Source organism: Periplaneta americana, chromosome 14, assembly GCF_040183065.1.
Source record: "Periplaneta americana isolate PAMFEO1 chromosome 14, P.americana_PAMFEO1_priV1, whole genome shotgun sequence".
Taxonomy (NCBI): Eukaryota; Metazoa; Arthropoda; class Insecta; order Blattodea; family Blattidae; genus Periplaneta; species Periplaneta americana.
In genome coordinates this window covers 107,682,779-107,701,114 of record NC_091130.1, presented here as the reverse complement: position 1 = coordinate 107,701,114, position 18,336 = coordinate 107,682,779, and the positions used below count along the sequence as shown (strand labels likewise).

The window sequence follows — 18,336 nt, the reverse complement described above, 5'->3', positions numbered from 1 at the left end:
AGAGCAGATGCGCATGTGCCTATGGGCGGCAAAATTATAAAAAAAATCGTCCCTGAGATATTTGTTTATGTTTTGGGAAATGGTCAAATTCGAAAACCATTTCTAATCACATATATTGCAGACTAACTTCCTAATTAATTTAATTCTAACTCCTAATTTAAAAACTGTTTACACACACTAAAATATCATAGCATTTGCTATTACTATCCACTACAGGTTAATCAGCAGGCCTATTAGATATTTATTTTATCACTGCAAGGTGTGCAAGCAAAATCGCACAATTGTGCTGTATTGTGACTGCTGTTTGCAGTAGTAAAAATCATAATACTTCAACGTCAATATATTAAAAAAAAAGAAAGGGATAAGTTAGACCCACTTACAAATGATTAAATTATGAAGTCAGAGAAATGGGAGATAATACAGTACCTTAATTCATTGGAATAATAATAATAATAATAATAATAATAATAATAATAATAATAAATACGTGAAAAGGGTAGATAGACTACAGTGTTCATGTAAAATATATTAAGTTTCTTTCATTATTTCCAAAAAGGTACGGTGTATGAATTGAACAACAGGAAGGTAGTACCTACCTTAGTTTATAATATGTAATGTCTTTTAATATCAAGAATGACAGCCATTCATTTTATTATAATTGAGACGTAGAGGTTTTGAAATTACGTCTATAGACCATAAATTATTGTACGAAGCATTTAATAAGCAACGGTGAGTCCTTTAAATGTCCCAAATGTCAATGTCATTTAAGTGTTCTGCTATGAATATCTAGGACCGAACAGCACTCTGAGTGGCGGAATTGCCATTACGAGGGAACCACTTTAGACCCATATTTCAAGTGCTATGCGCCAGCTTGTATAATCTCGTAAGCAACGGGTAAGACCGTGGTTAACGACTAAGACCACAAAATATGTTTCCGTTTTCTGTTCATTTGTTTTACGCATTTTTATTACAACATTACCCTTATTATTCTGTTAGTGCTAACTGCAAGTAATAATATTAATGGGATAATGGGAAAACATGGCGGTAATTTTAAAGATATGAAGTCATATCACTTAAATGATCCCCTCAACTAATCCACTAACCTCGTCACATACGTTTTTTATGGGTTAGTTGGGTTAAATGAGGGGATAGATAAGTGACATTAAGCCGAGGTACCGTATGTGAAAAGTTTAGTGGGTTAGTTGAAGGGATTATTTAAGTGATATGACACCATACTTTTCCATCATATCTTTAAAATTACCACACGGAAAATGTGATGTTTATGACCAAAAATTTCCAAAAAATGACCTGTATAAAATTCCCCTACAATTCTCTAAAAATAACTTAAAATAACAAACAAATGGCATAATGAAAATTATCAATTTTTGTCTATATAATTAATAATGATAATGATTACTATGAGTACCTGTATTGTAAAACAAACTTTCCTAGTGGAATTAGTATTGCATTACTTAACAAAATAATAATTATCACTAAGTCACTTCTATTAAAATAATATGAAAAAAATAATAACTAAACATACCTCAGCTAGCATTGCAATTCACCATCACAGTCTTTCTCAAGTTATCAAAAGAGAAAGAATGACAGTTGTCAGCTAAAACTGTTTTGTACGTTGAGAAACTTCTTTATAATAATTCCACAGATGTGATGGAAGCATATTTGAAAAACACAATGCTGTTAAATTCTCTTCAGAATTGTCAATTCTGAAGTCTTCTCCTGACAAAATAATGGTTATTTGGCACATTGTCTTATACCCTTTATTTTTGTGCGATACAGATTTTATTTTCATCTCACTGTGTCCCCAGTTTCACCTTTTACATTTTGTATACAATCCTCAGCGTTCCTAACTCTATTGATTTGTCCCATGCCATGGCATTTTCTTCTAGGCAGGATATGGTTTATGGCAAAAATGCAAAATTTAATTTAATGCAAGCCAATTTTCCTTTCACTTGAGTATCAGGAAACAGGTCCAATTGAATTGGAAGATGCAAAAAGGTGACATGTTACAAAAAAAACAAATTTTACAGGAGACAATAAAAACTTTCTAATTCTTGCAAATCATGTTGTATATACATATGAAAATTCAGTTACCTTTGCCAAAATATGTAGACTGGCACAGCTGACTTAATTTTTATTTGTATACACAACATAATTTTCAGGAATTAGGAAGTTGTTGTCTCCTGTAAAATTTGTTTTTTGCAATATGTCACCAAAGCATCTTCCGATTCAATTGCCTTAGCATCTGCCCTATCAAAGTTATTCACTATTTTCACTATCTGAAAAATTGTTACAATGGTAGGTTATATGCATGCAGTCAACCACATACCCCAACGTGTTAAAATGGGTAATGGGAGCAAAACTGCGTCTGGGGCTTGTCTTTGAAATATTTAGTTCGAGATGGAGCTTTGGAAATTAGTCTATCTACTTCTGAAAATTTTGATCTCACCTCCTCTGCAATTCGATGGAAGACTTGGGCTAGACAAGTAACATGAGCCATTTTACTGTAAAATGATTTGATAGATGTAGCTGCCTTTACCACGTAATGCACTGCATATGTTAGGAAGAGGAGCACGTTCTTATGTATTCATTAGGCCACAATAAACACATGGATTTATCGAACAGTTTGCATATCTGAGTGTAGTTAACTGCCTCCAAAACCCTTGAGGTTAGAAGAAAAAAATGTTTTGGCCTATTTGTTTCTAGTGTGCCTATCATTACATAACGACCCTCTGAATTGGTAGTCTCGTCAAATACAAAACTTTTTTTCCCGTTCACATTTCACATATTCACATATTCAGTTTAATGTGTTTTCATAACATTTTTTTAAGTAGACTAGTTTTTACGTAATGTTGATTCATCTGGAATAGTATAACCAGTGTGGCATTCAAGGAAATCATGTAATTTAGAATTGCTTAGTTTTCCTAGTGAAATATTCGCACTAACAGACACTTCACACAATTGTTTATAAAAGGAAGATGACTTGCTACTTGATGTGGAAGCAATTTCTTAATACAGGAGTATCTAATTGAGACACTTCTTTTGTTCACATTTTCAAGAGATCGCAAATGTTTCTCACGCTTGACATGTTGTTGCACAGTGAACCGTTTATCTGCAGTGACTTTTATTTCACACACTCTACAGAATAATATAGTTCCATGGGTTGAGAATATGTTTTCACTGATTTCTTACACATACCGGTACCTATTGTCTTAAGCAGCTCACAGTTGACAGTTTTAGTTTTGGCATGTCAGTTATACTGGGTGTTCATTTCAAAGTGTGTCATGACGTCACTGTTGTGAGTCAGCGATTTGAAGCGAGTTTCAGCTTTTATGTCAGACAAGTTGCTTATTAATCAAGGCGTTCAATCTGAACTTGAGAACGTGTATGGTATAACTTGAACGTCGTAGCAACAGATGGCGGCCTGTACTGTCTATGTACTAACATAACCTCTTTCGAACTGTGTTTTGCGCGGCCAAGTCGTACGCAGGGTATTTGTTATCGGTTGCGTACGGTAACATTCTACAATACAAATCAAATGCTCCGTGTCCATGTTGACCGTCGAAGTTAATGTCAACAAATACGTAAGTAATCGTCTTCACCCTCTCCACATATCCCGACAGTAAGAAAAAAACCCACCTCAGTACATGTTTCCAAATAGTTCACATTCCTGCCACTACCGGCGTTACCGTACATATCGGTAAGTACTCTTCAGAATGAACGCTGTACTTGCTAGGCAACTTCTCTGACACATAGGTTATGCACCTCTGCGGAAGTGTAGGAAGATTGAATTCTCTAGGCTCATTGACTAGCCATATGACGGCATACAGCGAGCCATGACACACTTTGAACTGAACACCCAGTATTGCACTGTAAAACATCATGGACCACACAGGTTGTAAATCTAAACTGCCACTTATCACAGTTCTTTCCTGAGGTTGATGTAATGCAAGAGCAAATGTTATGCAATAATAAAATGGGATTCACCAGCACTGTAGCCGTGCAATTTTTCTCTCTTTTTCACGCATTGGGGCCAAGAAAGATTAAAACTGCTACAGGTAAATAATATGAAGCAGCTAATGTAAATATATGAGCACTGCAAATGGATATCAGCTAGCCCGAGAACAATCTGTAAGGAAAATGCTGACTTAGAAATACAGATGACTACTTCAACTATAAAAAATACGTAAAAATTACAATTTAACCATAGACACCGTGAAAATGACCTATTAAAATCTGTAAAGTGGAGAAAATAACCTAAAACTACATCTAAATTTAAAAAAAATAACTTTAATCTGGAAAACATGGAAAATGCATTTTGATGACCTATAGAAACCCCATAGATCTAACATATTTCTTGGAGAATGTACTTATTTGCTACTATGCATCATCTTCGACTGCTCAGAATAAAGATAATTTTTCATCAAAGTCCGAGCCCTGGAAGCTTTCAAATATAGCTCACTGTAAAGCTGATTTGAATAATTTCGAGGGAGTGTGGGGTGAGGCTTGGGAAAATATGCGATTGATGTAGCTGACTATCATAGCTCTGTGCTATTGTAAGACTATGTCAACAAACTATTGTACCGGTACTGTTTTATACTTTTATATGAATGCCGTCAACAATATTGAAAACTACAAACGTACGAAATGAATTCATTGTAGTTGAATGTCATTAAAACTGCTACAAATAAATAATATGATGCAGCTAATGTAAATATATGAGCACTCCAAAGTATAAAAATTTCGGTAATTGGGTAGGAAAGACCTATGTTTTACACAATATGTCGTTTTTCCGTAAACTTAATCTCAGCGGAAGTACTACTTTCTGTCGCTGTGTATTCAATTGGTTTTAATTTTTTTTTCATATGGTGCCAACAAACTATTGTACCGGTACTGTTTTATACTTTTATATGAATGCCGTCAACAATATTGAAAACTACAAATGTACGAAATGAATTCATTGTAGTTGAGTGTCATTAAAACTGCTACAAATAAATAATATGATGCAGCTAATGTAAATATATGAGCACTCCAAAGTATAAAAATTTCGGTAATTGGGTAGGAAAGACCTATGTTTTACACAATATGTCGTTTTTCCGTAAACTTAATCTCAGCGGAAGTACTACTTTCTGTCGCTGTGTATTCAATTGGTTTTAATTTTTTTTTCATATGGTGCCAACAAACTATTGTACCGGTACTGTTTTATACTTTTATATGAATGCCGTCAACAATATTGAAAACTACAAATGTACGAAATGAATTCATTGTAGTTGAGTGTCATTAAAACTGCTACAAATAAATAATATGATGCAGCTAATGTAAATATATGAGCACTCCAAAGTATAAAAATTTCGGTAATTGGGTAGGAAAGACCTATGTTTTACACAATATGTCGTTTTTCCGTAAACTTAATCTCAGCAGAAGTACTACTTTCTGTCGCTGTATATTCAATTGGTTTTAATTTTTTTTTTTTTTCATTAAGCACCAGTGGGGGTTTAGGAGCAACAGGGTACAAGTGGAAGGTGTGGGGGAGGGGGGCAATAGCCTTCTCAACAAACACAAAATTTGGTTGAGATATTGCTAATACATAAATTATTTTGTTAGGTAGAATATAGAACTGAAGGTGGATCATCTAAGCCAAAGGTAAATGTAAATTGTAATTGAAATATATAACAATTACACTTAAAAGATCTAGCACACGGGAAGCTGAAGTGATTTTACTCAATTTGTATTGTATTTCTGACCCAGGGAAAATATTTATCTTTTATGAATATATTACCATGGCTCTGAAATATAGTGCCATAAATATTAAACTTCATCTTCGAAAAAATAAATCCCCTATAAATTCGACTGTTTTCACTTTCAGAATCACCTGAACTTCTGTGCACTGGTTTCGCCTATCCTATGATATGAAAAAATATCATATTTCTTTGTATTTCTGCTATATATTGTTTTGACATGAATTACTTGTCGTCCTATACAAAACAATTTATTTATATGCATATCCACAGCAGCTGGACACCATTTTTATGAAATTACCGATTACCGCAACAATGTTTCTTACATACTTCTTTGTATCAGTTTGATCAAAGACTTCAGATATTACTGACAACTGCGGGATTTATATTACTGGTATGTATATACACTTGCAACAGGAAAGCTTAAGTTGCATAATACGCATCACATGTTAACAGAAAACCACAATTTAAGTCACACAGAGTTAGTGTGCACTCAATGTTGGTTGCTTGATGGTTGTCAGCCCACTTTGAGGTCTGTGGATATAGAGGGAAAAGTTGGAGCAGTGTCTGGTAGAGTTCCCGGGTAGCTCAGTTGGTAGAGCATTGGTACGTTTAACCAAAAGGTCCCGGGTTCGATACCCGGCCCCGAAACAATTTTTCCCTCGAAATTATTCAAATCAACTTTACAGGGAGTTATACCTGAAAGCTTGATTTGCATAATACACGTCACTATTCGTTAACAGAAAACCACAATTTAAGTCACACAGAGTTAGTGTGCACTCAATGTTGGTTGCTTGACGGTTGTCAGCACACTTTGAGGTCTGTGGATATAGGGAGAAAAGTTGGAGTGGTGTCTGGTAGAGCTTCTGGAGTTGGTAGAGCGTTGGTATGTTTAACCGAAAGGTCCCGGGTTCGATACCCGGCCCCTGAACAATTTTTCTCTCGAAATGATTAAAAATTAAGTTGTCGTACATATCGCGTATTTCGTTAATTCCAAAAAATCACACCCATACCTTGGGCCAATACAGTCCGCATATCAAAACTGCAGTTGTGCAGTGTAGTGTATTTAAGGTAAGTTCAATAATGAAAAAAATATTTAATTTTTCCGAATTAGCCTATTTTAACCCCCAAGAAAATTGTCATGAGCCGCCAGTGAAGACCTATGATCACATATTGATGCTCAATTTGGGAAATAAATTGCAAATCTTTCAATACAAATTTTTACGATCAGCTGTTAATGCACCTTGATACATAAGAAACAGTGTTACACAATGATCTTCAGATTCAGAACACATTATAAAACTTCTTCATAATTTATTCTTCAGTTTACCCCTTGTTCCTCCTATTGAAATCTTCAATCTTAGCCAGAATTTAACTTCTGTCCATAACAGAATGTCAGCACACACATTCATCATCAATTTTGCAAATTTCTATTGTAAACTTAATCTTGCTTGATTGGCTCATTTTGTATATTTTTTCTACTAATTGTTAAATATTTTAGCAGATTCTTCATATTTAATCATTAACCTTTGGATATGGTGCTTATGTTACCATTTATGTAGGATGAGGGATAAGGGTATCTATGGATTTTATTCTCAGAATTCTTTATTTACCACAGCCTTAAGGGTATTTCTAACTCTTCCTGTAACCATTGCTTCAGGCGAAAGAAGTTTCCGTAAATTGAAAATTCTTAAAAATTACTGAAGCAACTTGGGACAGGATCGAATTTAAAATTTGAATGAACACAAGAGAGCATTGTCTATTTGTTATGATGTTATCAAAATCTTTGCTGCAAAAAAAAAGTTCGTAAATTGAATCTTTGAAAGACTTAAATGATTCATTCCTTAGACTAATTTTTATAATAAGCATATGGTAACTGGACATGACTGTGGCAGCACATCTTTTCAGAACTGGAATTTATACATCTCCAAAATGTGTTCTCTGCAGAGAAGAGGATTCAACTGTGAACTTGCAGCACGTACTAAACTGCAAAGGTATCAACATTTCGGATAAAAGTGTTAATAACATCAGATACATTTAAAGGTATACTAGAAAATAAATGGAGAAAATTCTATGTTCTGAGCATTAATTATTACGTTGAAGGTGGTAAATTATAAAGAATTTCTTTTGTTGTTTAGTCAACTGTCCGAAGATAGGTCTGAACCTCATAAATGATACCAACATGGCACCACTTATGACGCAACTAGTCCAAGAGATAATGGGGTAGGGTGGTCAGTACCTTGCCCCCTCCATTGCATACATTGCCGATTAGCTACATATTACACTAATCAGACTTCAGATGCATACAAACAAGTTCTTCCTCCGACACATATTTTCAAGTGAGATGTACTGCCTGATAATAGACGTACATATCAGTCAGAATCTCAATCAGAGGTAGAATTTCCTTTAATATAATTATGTAAATGTTGGAATATGTTGTGTGTTTTATTTTGTCAATCATTTCCTAAACCTAAAAATTTGTCATATACACACTCAAATTAAATTAATTTTAACTAAGATTAAAAACTGTAGATAGAGCATTTTCAGTCAATCATAACTGTAATATATTCCTGTAGCTTAAGTTGTTACATTTAAGATGAATACTAATTTAAAATCAGTTTTTATTATTTTATTGTATAATAAAATAATAAAACCTACTAACAACTAATGGGGGGGGGGGGGTGAGATCCATATTTGGTCCAAGTGACAAGTGACTTTCTTATAGATAACAGTGAGGCTACTATACGTTTAGAAAACATTAATCAGTGAAGTATCATTACATACTCGTACTTCATTATGTATTGTATTGTCGCACTTAATCACAAGATTACTTTTTCTATACCTGTCTTGGCTAAAACTTGCAGTCTCCTGAGTTCCTAACAGAATCTGTCTTTGACCACTATCAATGTGATAAATCTTTTACGATATCAAAGAACCCACCAAACTAGCACTACATACTGCCATGATACTATTTCGAGCTAAAATTGAACCAGTGCTAACATACAGCATAGAACTATTCTGGAACCACCTAACGATCTCTGATCTAACTGCTATAGAAGACGTCAAAGCAAGATTCCTAAAAAGAATACTTGGAGTTTCTGGTTGGACACCTTCAAGACTAGCATACGAGCTGGCTAGAGAGCTGTTCCTGATTGAAGATCTTAGGATAAGAAAACAGCTAGCTGCCATCTACCCTTCAAGAGACGGAACTGGTCAGAAAAAGACAAGCAAAGAAGAATGAAATTCCCCTGGATTTCTATGCAACAGATGCCATGGTGGACCGTAGCTGGACAGGCCCAAACAATGACATGCGCAGCGCCTTAACAAGATTATCCTCACATGGTTTTCACCACAAGCTATGTATAAGAAAAGGTTTCCACGAACCCTCACCTCAATGCGTATGCAGCCTTTGTGACAGACTCTGTGATCGATACCACTTCAGCCATTGCTTACAGAGAACAAAGCCATTGATGGAATACAGCAAAGGACAGTGACAACAAAGAGTGCAGAATCTGTGCTCCTTGGAACTATACATGCACATTTGTGCGCTTTTTATTGGTTATTATTTAATTATTAATGTGATAAATCATCGGAAAATCTACACTTGTGTGAACCACTGCCAATTAATGCAGTTGAACTGTTTATTGTTGAAAGAAACTAAGTCCACTTTTTAGAGTCTTGATACTGGTAATCGGAAAAAAAAAAAAAAAAACTGTTTTGTTAGTGATCTATGAAAGATTAAACCAAAATATTTTGTGCATGTGAAATATAGGCATACGGAATTAGTTTATACTCATAAAAATATTGGTACTGTCATTAGAATCTTTGTAATTGAGAAAACACGTCATTGGACTTGGTTCCTTTCAACATGGAAATGCTGTATTTAAGAGAATATAAATACTTTTTAACCTATAAAAACAAATTGTGCATTCATTAAATGATCTGTAATACATTTCTTAAGAAAAAATAAACTATGAAACATGTTACTTGCGTGACAGAGCATAACTTAGATTATATTCACAAAGTACATTGAAAGTTTATAGTACTTATACATCTTTGTAATGAGAACAGCTAAGAAACAAGACGAAAATTTAAAAAATATTCCTTCTATATTTTGAATGAATTACCAAAATAATTTATTATTCCGAGGTAAATAAATAGCAGTAATAGTGAAGTTACAGTTCTCAATAAAAATAGATATTTTTATTCAGTTAGTCATTGCAATATTTCATCAGAAAAGTCTTTGTTATCTTCCATGTGGGAATCACAGGTAATGAAAGAGCCGACGAAATTGAGAAGTTTTCAGTGCAGTCACACAAGGAATACAGACACTCCAGTCTTCCCATTTCCTATATCAAGAAAGAACTTCCAAAGGAAATGACCTTGAATGGAACAACTTATGGACCGCAGTATAAATGGGAAGACCACGAAAGAATTATTTTTTCCAACAATGTCTCATTATCTCTCCTCAAAATACTTCTCACCAGTGTTCATCCTCACACAATTTGTAAGCAGGCACGGGAAATTAAAAAATTACTTTGAACACTTCAAAATTTCCTCTCCAGAAGGATTGATGTGTGAATGTGGTGTATCACAACAGACGTTTGTTCACCTCTTATGTGATTGTCCTCTTCTTAGCAGGAAGAGATGTAACTTACATGGTCATTTATAATCTTGTGGTGTGAACTTTTCCAAACCAATTTCGGAGATATTCAAAAGACAGTGTTGCAGTTTGTCGTCCAACAATTTCATTTTTCTGTTTCTATGTACAAATTCAAACCTGATCTGATGCTGAATATTGCGGAAACTTCTTTTCTAGAAGTTTGGTAATAAGTTTACAAATGTTATTAATTTATTTATAGTATTGTAAGCAACTCATTCATTTAAAAAAAGTGATGCACGTATTACACACATCACTCATTACTGTTACATCAGGATTTTTACGTTTACACGTTTTACCACATCTAGTTGAATTTCCTTTATTTACCAAGCATATGTACTTGGTGATAACTGATAAGACTCCAGTAAACTCAGCTGTCAGATTTGCTATATTCTGAATAGGCTTACTTAATGTCGGATATTTTTCACATAATGTAGTAAACACATTCAAAACAGCTATAGGAAAGACTGGAAAAACCTAAGAAGACAAGTGAATAGTGGCTAAAACCAGTGTGACAGAAACAAGGTAATTGAACAATATCAAAACGGTGCAGAATGTGAACCAAGTGAACAATTCCAAGCATGGAAACATCTCTTATGCAGAGTAGGTCACCATGTGAGGCAAATAGAGCTCTCTCTTTATAGGAGGAGGCCTTTGCCCTCAACGGGACATTTTTAGGCTAATTGTTTCATTTCACTTCAGTTTCACAGTGCCAAAGTGCAGAATGAAAGTTGAAGCAAAGAAACTTTTTTTTATTTACTAATCGTGGATGGCTACTTGACTGTTCGTCATTCACTCATATGAAGTTAGTTGATCGACAGTCATTATCCACAATGAGATGAAATGATGATGGAGATTTGTTGGGATGCCACAGGGAAACCAGAGATCCCGGAGGAAAAAATTTAAAATTAAAAATGTAAAATTAAGACATTGCTTATTTGGTTCTATAGTACAATCTAACCTGGATACAACAATTTTATGGGGACTAGCAAATTGTGTTGTCATGCCAGGGGTTATTGTTGTATTGAGGGGTTATGAAATTTGGCCCAAATTTATGTTCTGAAAGAGAATATAAGAGAAATAAGTATAAAACATTACATACTATGAAAACATTTACTCACCATTTGATTATCGTACTTAGTACAAATTAATTTAACATTCAGACATGTTTTTGAGAAAAAAAGACAGTAATCTTTTTATCATTTCATTGGTGTTTCCCCAAAATTTGACCATCGTTGTAATGGTGGATGAAATATATTGAAAATGTAGAAAATATGCCAAGACCAGTCAGATTTATCGTTGCAGTAGAGTTTATCATTATAACAGTATAAGTTTTCATTGTACAGAAATTTGACTGTATAACTTCATTTTCTTAAAATGAATTCAGTCTAATTTATGAGTGTACTCATGCATTTTGGTGTGTGTGTGTGTGTATGTGTGTGTTAGGGTTGCCAACCGTCCCGTATTTCACGGGTTCTCCCGTATTTGCCCCTAATTTTTAACAGTCCCTCGACTACCGTATTATTCTTCTCGTCGAGCATTTTTCTCCCTTATTTTTGCATAATGTAATTTTTTTTTATTCTAAACATTTCATTTTGCCATGAATGATTAATTATATGGTGAATTTTGTTGTTCCAGAGATGCAATCTTTATAGAACGCAATGCTTGCCAAGAATGGATTTTAGTGCTCACTCATTTAAAATCAAACCGTGTTAATGTTATAAATTTCGAAAAACTGGCTAGTTTTGTTCTAAGTATACCAAGTAGTAATGTTCATACAAAGAGGGTGTTTCATCTCATGAACAGTAATTGGACAGATGTTCGAAACATGAGCACAGCACATTTAATCAAATCAGAGCTGAAAACTGCATTCAACTTCAACTATTACACGAGACAAAATCTGTCTCAAAATACTCATAATTTAAGGCTAGCTGCCGAAGTGTAGAATAGAATAAAGTAACAATTGTTGTTTTTCAGTAACAGAACCGAATGATTTGTCTATTTTATATGTGAAATTTTGTCGATTCCTTAGTCTCCCGTATTTTCTTCAAAAAAAGTTGGCAACCCTAGTGTGTGTGTATGCATGCGCGTGCGGTTTTTTATATAATCTTTTCGCTGTAAGAAAAATCCTAATATAAATAGTAGCACGTGACTGAAGTGAGGCTTCATTGGCCGCTGTTTGGTGCCATAGGTTCTCAGTACGTGTTCCCGTCTACTGTTGTACATTCTGTTTCATGTTAAACATTTCCTGTTACTTCAGTACCACGTCCTAAAGTGAACAACTACGAGTTCAAGTGACGCCAGCTTGTTACAAGAACAGACTACCTCGGTATTACTGTTGGTATTCATCCGCGTTCATAGTACATAACAAAATATAAAAGTAGCTTTTCTTTTACATATTGTTTTACATATGAGTGAAGTTATATGTTTCATTGTATTTAACAACTAGAATTCAATTTTTTATTTTCAAATAATACAAGATGATAGTTTCCGAATACGAACTATATTTTCCTGCATCGTGTGAGTGTTTCGACTGGGAGCCAATTACAGGTATGACATCCACGTGCTTGTGTTTACATTAGGATTTTTCTTGCAGCGAAAACAATATAGATATATTTATTGTTAATACAAAATAAATTTACATTTTTGCAGGAATAGTCCTTGACATCTAGATGTGATTTCTGAGGTGACTTCATATAAAGAAACAGTATGAATTCAGATAATAAAAGAAGTCAGAATCCTCACCCAAGGGCAAGTGCCAATCCAGTTTCTATAATATTGTTTGGGTAAGTTATTATGTGTTTAATATTTGAAGACAAAGTGGGAAGAATGCTTCATGACACGTGTGTCGTGTTGAGATAATGTGTGATGTTACATGGACATTTCTTTCTTTCTCCTGGTGGCCAAATTTCGAAGCAGCTTTTCATACAACTCGGATAATTTTTTTGTTCCATACTTTAGGCACTTGAAAGTGTTCATGTTAAGCCACTAGATTGCAACACCAGCTCCTTTTGCACCAAAAGTGGACATGAAGCATTTTTCCTGCTTGGTCTTCAGTTCATTTGACTTTACACTTAGTTGTTTGTTCACACGAATCTCAAAATATCCTAGCTATCGAAACCTGGTTATTAAATAGTCTCCAAATAGAAAAATCGATTCTATAACTGAAAGTAAAATACTCATACACTGTAAATTTGTCTTCCCTGTAGGCTCTCAGTTAGCATATGCACTTTATATCCACATATTCCGTGGTTGGATTCTTGATGTGAAAGGTGAGACCGGTGTTTGTTCTGTGTTGTCTCGTCATTGATTGGGAAGGTTCACTATGTGTGTGTCTAGTGTTGGTCCAAAGATATAGGCTACTCTTTCCTACATCACATGTGATGGTATCAGTACCAGTAGATAGTTCTTTAATCTGTTATTTAATTGTGTATGAAGGGCTGAATAGACATAATATGTGAGAGATGGGAATGGTTGCAATTCCAATATCACAAGATGAAGATTGCTGAACTCCTCAGTTGGGTGAAAGTTCTTGTACAGATTGCTCAAAATAACACCTTCAGGATATAAAAGATATTCCAGCATCTTGAAGTACACAATCATTCTGTAAACTGTTTTCAGAGAGATGATATATCCAGGGTGCAAATTAAGAATTCTGATGAGGGGGGGGATAGAATCCGAGGTAGAAAATACCACACATAAAATGATTATTATCCTCATTCGATATGGCTCAACGCTTGGTCGCAGAGAGTTTGTCTTGCATCTTGATTATAATAATAATAAGAATAATTATATCCATGAGCATCATGTTTAAGATAAGGTGTGTAATTCCTAAGTTATTGATTGTTATCAGCTTGCTGGTAATAATACATCAATATTATGAAGTATACTCGTATTAAAACAATTACATTTTGTGAGGAGGGATAGAAGTTATTCCTTGCAGGGATGTTAATATGAATTTATGAGAGAGGGATAACTTTCCAACAAGGGGGGAAATCCCCCTCCCATCCCCCTGTTAATTCACACCCTGGATATATCTATATCAATAGTTACCTGTTCACTATCTTCTGGAATGCACATATTTTTCATTCTTGATTACACACTTTTAACATTTGTAGTATGTTACTAACTTAATAATCTGTTAAATTAACAATTTTTTAACTATACTATGTTAATATTGGAATTATTACAGTTTTTTTACCTTAAAAGCACTAGAAAATGATTAGGGCCAAAATAAATCTATTTTTCATTTTTCTTTTTAAAAAATCCAGTAAGTATGTACTGGTATAGTTTTTCTTTTATTTCGAACATTTAAATGCTTAAAGATTAGGTTTAAAAAAAAGGTGGCGCCTTGGCTGCCACATCCATTGTCATGTGTTTGATTTTTGCTTTTTCCTGTAACATGTGATTTTTCAATTTCGGGTACACTTTTCTCAGAAACTATTTATATACAAGGCTGTTTTTTTTTTGTGCATATGTATTGTGTGGAGAAGTTAATGGGGAATTCAGAACGTTAGCCAAATTCGATTATTCATTTAATTACCTGTAAAAAATTTACTAAATCAGATCACATAAATCAATATCTTTTAAAACGGACTAATTAATGGCTTAATTGGCATTTGAACAACAACTGCAACATATCTTTTAAAAATGATGTTATTAAATGAATAAATTACAAAATCTTTGGTCTCCAGTCAGAGCCTGATTAAGGCAGGAGCCTATGGTGCCTCTGCTCAGGGCCTCATGATTCTGGAGGGCTCAAAATCCAGAAAAAAAGTATTTTTTTTAAATGAATTATGCAAAATGAAATAGACAATAATTCTGCCAACTGAAAATCAGAATTGAGGAAATAAGTCATTAATGAATTACTGTATTATGTTAGAAAGCGCATAAAAATCACTTTATTGATTTAAGTCATAAATTGATTATAGAGTGTTAGTTGGAAGACCAGAGGGAAAAAGATGTTTGGGGTAGCCGAGACGTAGATGGGAGGATAATATTAAAATGGATTTGAGGGAGGTGGGATATGATGATAGAGACTGGATTAATCTTGCACAGGATAGGGACCGATGGCGGGCTTATGTAAGGGTGGCAATGAACCTGTGGGTTCCTTAAAAGCCATTAATTGTAAGTAAGTAAATAAGTAAGTTGTAAGTCATAAGTTGATTGTAGAGTTTAATGTGTTCAACTTGTTGGTTATCATGTATAATTTATTCAAATTGTAACAGTAGGCAACATTATCATTTATTTTATTGAGTGTTAAACCAAGTGCCTAGTGCTTGTGTTCCTTGCAGCTTATCTAATTTCTGTTGGTATAGGATCATTATCGTTGTGTAGTGGTAGTCTTAAAGTGTTTTTATAAGAATGTCCATAATTAAAAATGGAATTCCCAAGCAAATTTGAGTTAGGAGCCAATAAAAGAAAACGGAAAACTATTGAAATTCAACAACAGGAAAAACAATACTGATCATTGAGCAAGCATGTTCGTTCATATGTTTCTAGCAGTAACTCCTTTACCCATAGAGACCTCCAGTTTCAAAAAGTTAAGAATGTTTTATTAACATAGACTAATGAAAATTTTGGCATACAAAGACAACAATTCGCTACAGCTATTAAATTGTGGAGAGTCAAGATAATTTTTTTTTTTTTTGTATAAGCCTAAGCCCATAATTTAGGAAAAATGAACATTGCTTTCAAACTCCTGAATTCTGCACTAGAGGAAACTAGGGACAGTACTGGTACTACAACCAATGCAATCAGCTCTGACCTGTCTTGTGGCCACACATAATCACTGGCACCTTATGGGTCCACATTATTTTTAATCCTTCTCCTCAAAATAGAGAATTAATGAAAACCTCTGTGAAATACATGGTGGAAGGAGATAGGTGACAGAATTTAAGTGAAATAAGATAGTCCTAGTTGTCATACTTGAAAATGGGCCGCATAAAGAAAATTAAGCTCCTGGCCTCTGAAATTGTAAATCAGGCCCTGTCTCCAGTGACAATTCGGTAACATTTAGAAAAACAGAATTAAAAAATTGAACAAGTTGCGATTGGTAGCTTTTTTTAAAAAAAGTGTGTCTTTGTGAATCGATCTGCGTTCTACTATGATTTTACATGTCATGAATTAATTAGTAATCAGAGCTATGGTAATTACACTACATTTTAAGCTTTACATACATTTAATTAGAAAATTCTGATAAATGATAAAATTTTCATGATCCTAACTCAGAATCTATTTGACTAATTTCGGCGGGAATTATGTCATCTTCAGATTGTTAATGAGATCTTGCACTTTCTTCTGGTTTCTTCTTGCTGGTGTCTTTATGGGGATGTGTAGGTAGAGGTGAGAGTGTGTTTATGATTGATAGTGTTGTGTCGAAAAGGATGTGCATTCTGAAATTCAGTTGAATGTTGATGATGTGTTGTGCATATGTTTTTGTATGTCTATAAATTTCATATTGTTCTAGTGTGTTTAGTTTTTCGATTCTATGTGTAGAATTTCCATGTCTGTTTTCTATGTTTCTGTAGTTGTGGTGAGTTGGTGATGTTTTCTACTTAGGTGGAAATATTGTGTAATTTGATTGTGGCTATGATGTATTCCTTGTATCGTGTTTTAATAGATCTCTCAGTTTGTCTGATGTAGAAGTTGTTATAACTACTGCATGTTACTTCACGTTACTTTGTAAACAACTGTCAGGTTGATTGTGTTTGTTTATTTGTCTTGTTTGTGTGTTGAGATTTTTTTAGTGTGTTTTGTGTTCAAGTTCAAGTATGAGAAAATTGAGATAAATGCTCTTGTTTTCAGTGTGTTGTTATCATTAAACTTACACTCGGTGATACAACAACTCCGTGTAGGGATAAGAATGAAATAAATTAGGTTAGAATAACATCTCTAAATTGTAAATACACTCCAAGACAGAAAAGAAATTTATTTGTCCTTATTTAATAAAACTAGACATATCTAACACTAAACTTGTTGGTTCTCAAACCTGACATAATTCGTCGATAATTAGCAATAAACAATAGCAATAAAAATATCTGATATATAGCCTAGACTAAAAATATATTAATACTGGTACATAATAGTGGCATTACAATATCCCTCTGAGTCCTGAGAATATAGCATACTATACCATACATCATGCACAGTGAGGGAAGTGGGGAAAAAACCAGAGGCAGTATGCTACCCCAAGATTTTCCCTGGCATACCTCGATTTAAAAAAGGCATACCCCCTTCCTTATAACATACACATACATGATGTATGCAATAAATTGGTTCGTGCAGTTACAGTAACGCGAATCTTTGAAGCTTGTGCAACACATTAAATTTCTTAATAAAATAATTTCAAGTTACTTCAGTTATTTACTAGATTATTTTGCAGTGTCCATTGAGACTTGCCATTTAAAATAATGTTAAAATTTCAAAGTGCCTTACTTAATAATAAATAAAAAGTGCAACAACAACAAAAATGACACAGTCACTACATTGGCAACAATGGCCACCGCAAGCTACAGATCGCATCCTTCTATACTGTGGTATAAAAAGATCTGATTTTGCATGTATCATAGGAATTAAAGATTCATGTAAACATTCCAGGGGTTAATGTACCAAATAAATACACGTTGAATACAGTTCCAGAAGACTGTGGTTTAAATTTACGAACCAAATAGATAATACACTTTGTTGTGAAGAAATGTATAAACAAATTTTTAGGGATAACATTTTTTCATGGCGGTATGTCATTTTTCACTAATGATATTTCTGGCCATAGAAACCATTGGCAGTATTCCATTCTGGCGCATACTGCCTCACTTCCCTCACTGTTCATACATGATTATGATATAAGATGTATGTGCAGAAACCTGAAGTCTAGTATAATAATATACCTGCATTTGTTCCGTAACTGTAACCTGCAGA

General features: G+C 34.0%; 1 protein-coding gene across 7 annotated transcripts in view; it reads left to right on the top strand.

Moving 5' to 3' along the window:
* Nucleotides 1-18,336, top strand: part of LOC138713627 (ATP-binding cassette sub-family C member 4-like) — a 99,020-nt gene that overhangs the window by 3,921 nt on the left and 76,763 nt on the right. For 4 of the 7 annotated variants that reach the window (XR_011335948.1, XR_011335949.1, XM_069845870.1 and 1 more), the window contains exon 2: nucleotides 13,069-13,202. Coding sequence is in view for 5 of the 7 variants with exons in the window: in XM_069845870.1 (XP_069701971.1) it covers nucleotides 13,126-13,202 (77 nt within the window). In the remaining 2 variants the exon portion in view is untranslated. Of the gene's footprint in view, nucleotides 1-7,664; nucleotides 7,800-8,127; nucleotides 8,151-10,827; nucleotides 10,942-13,068; nucleotides 13,203-18,336 lie in introns of those variants that run through there. The other 3 variants (XM_069845868.1, XM_069845869.1, XM_069845871.1) reach the window with 3 other exon arrangements.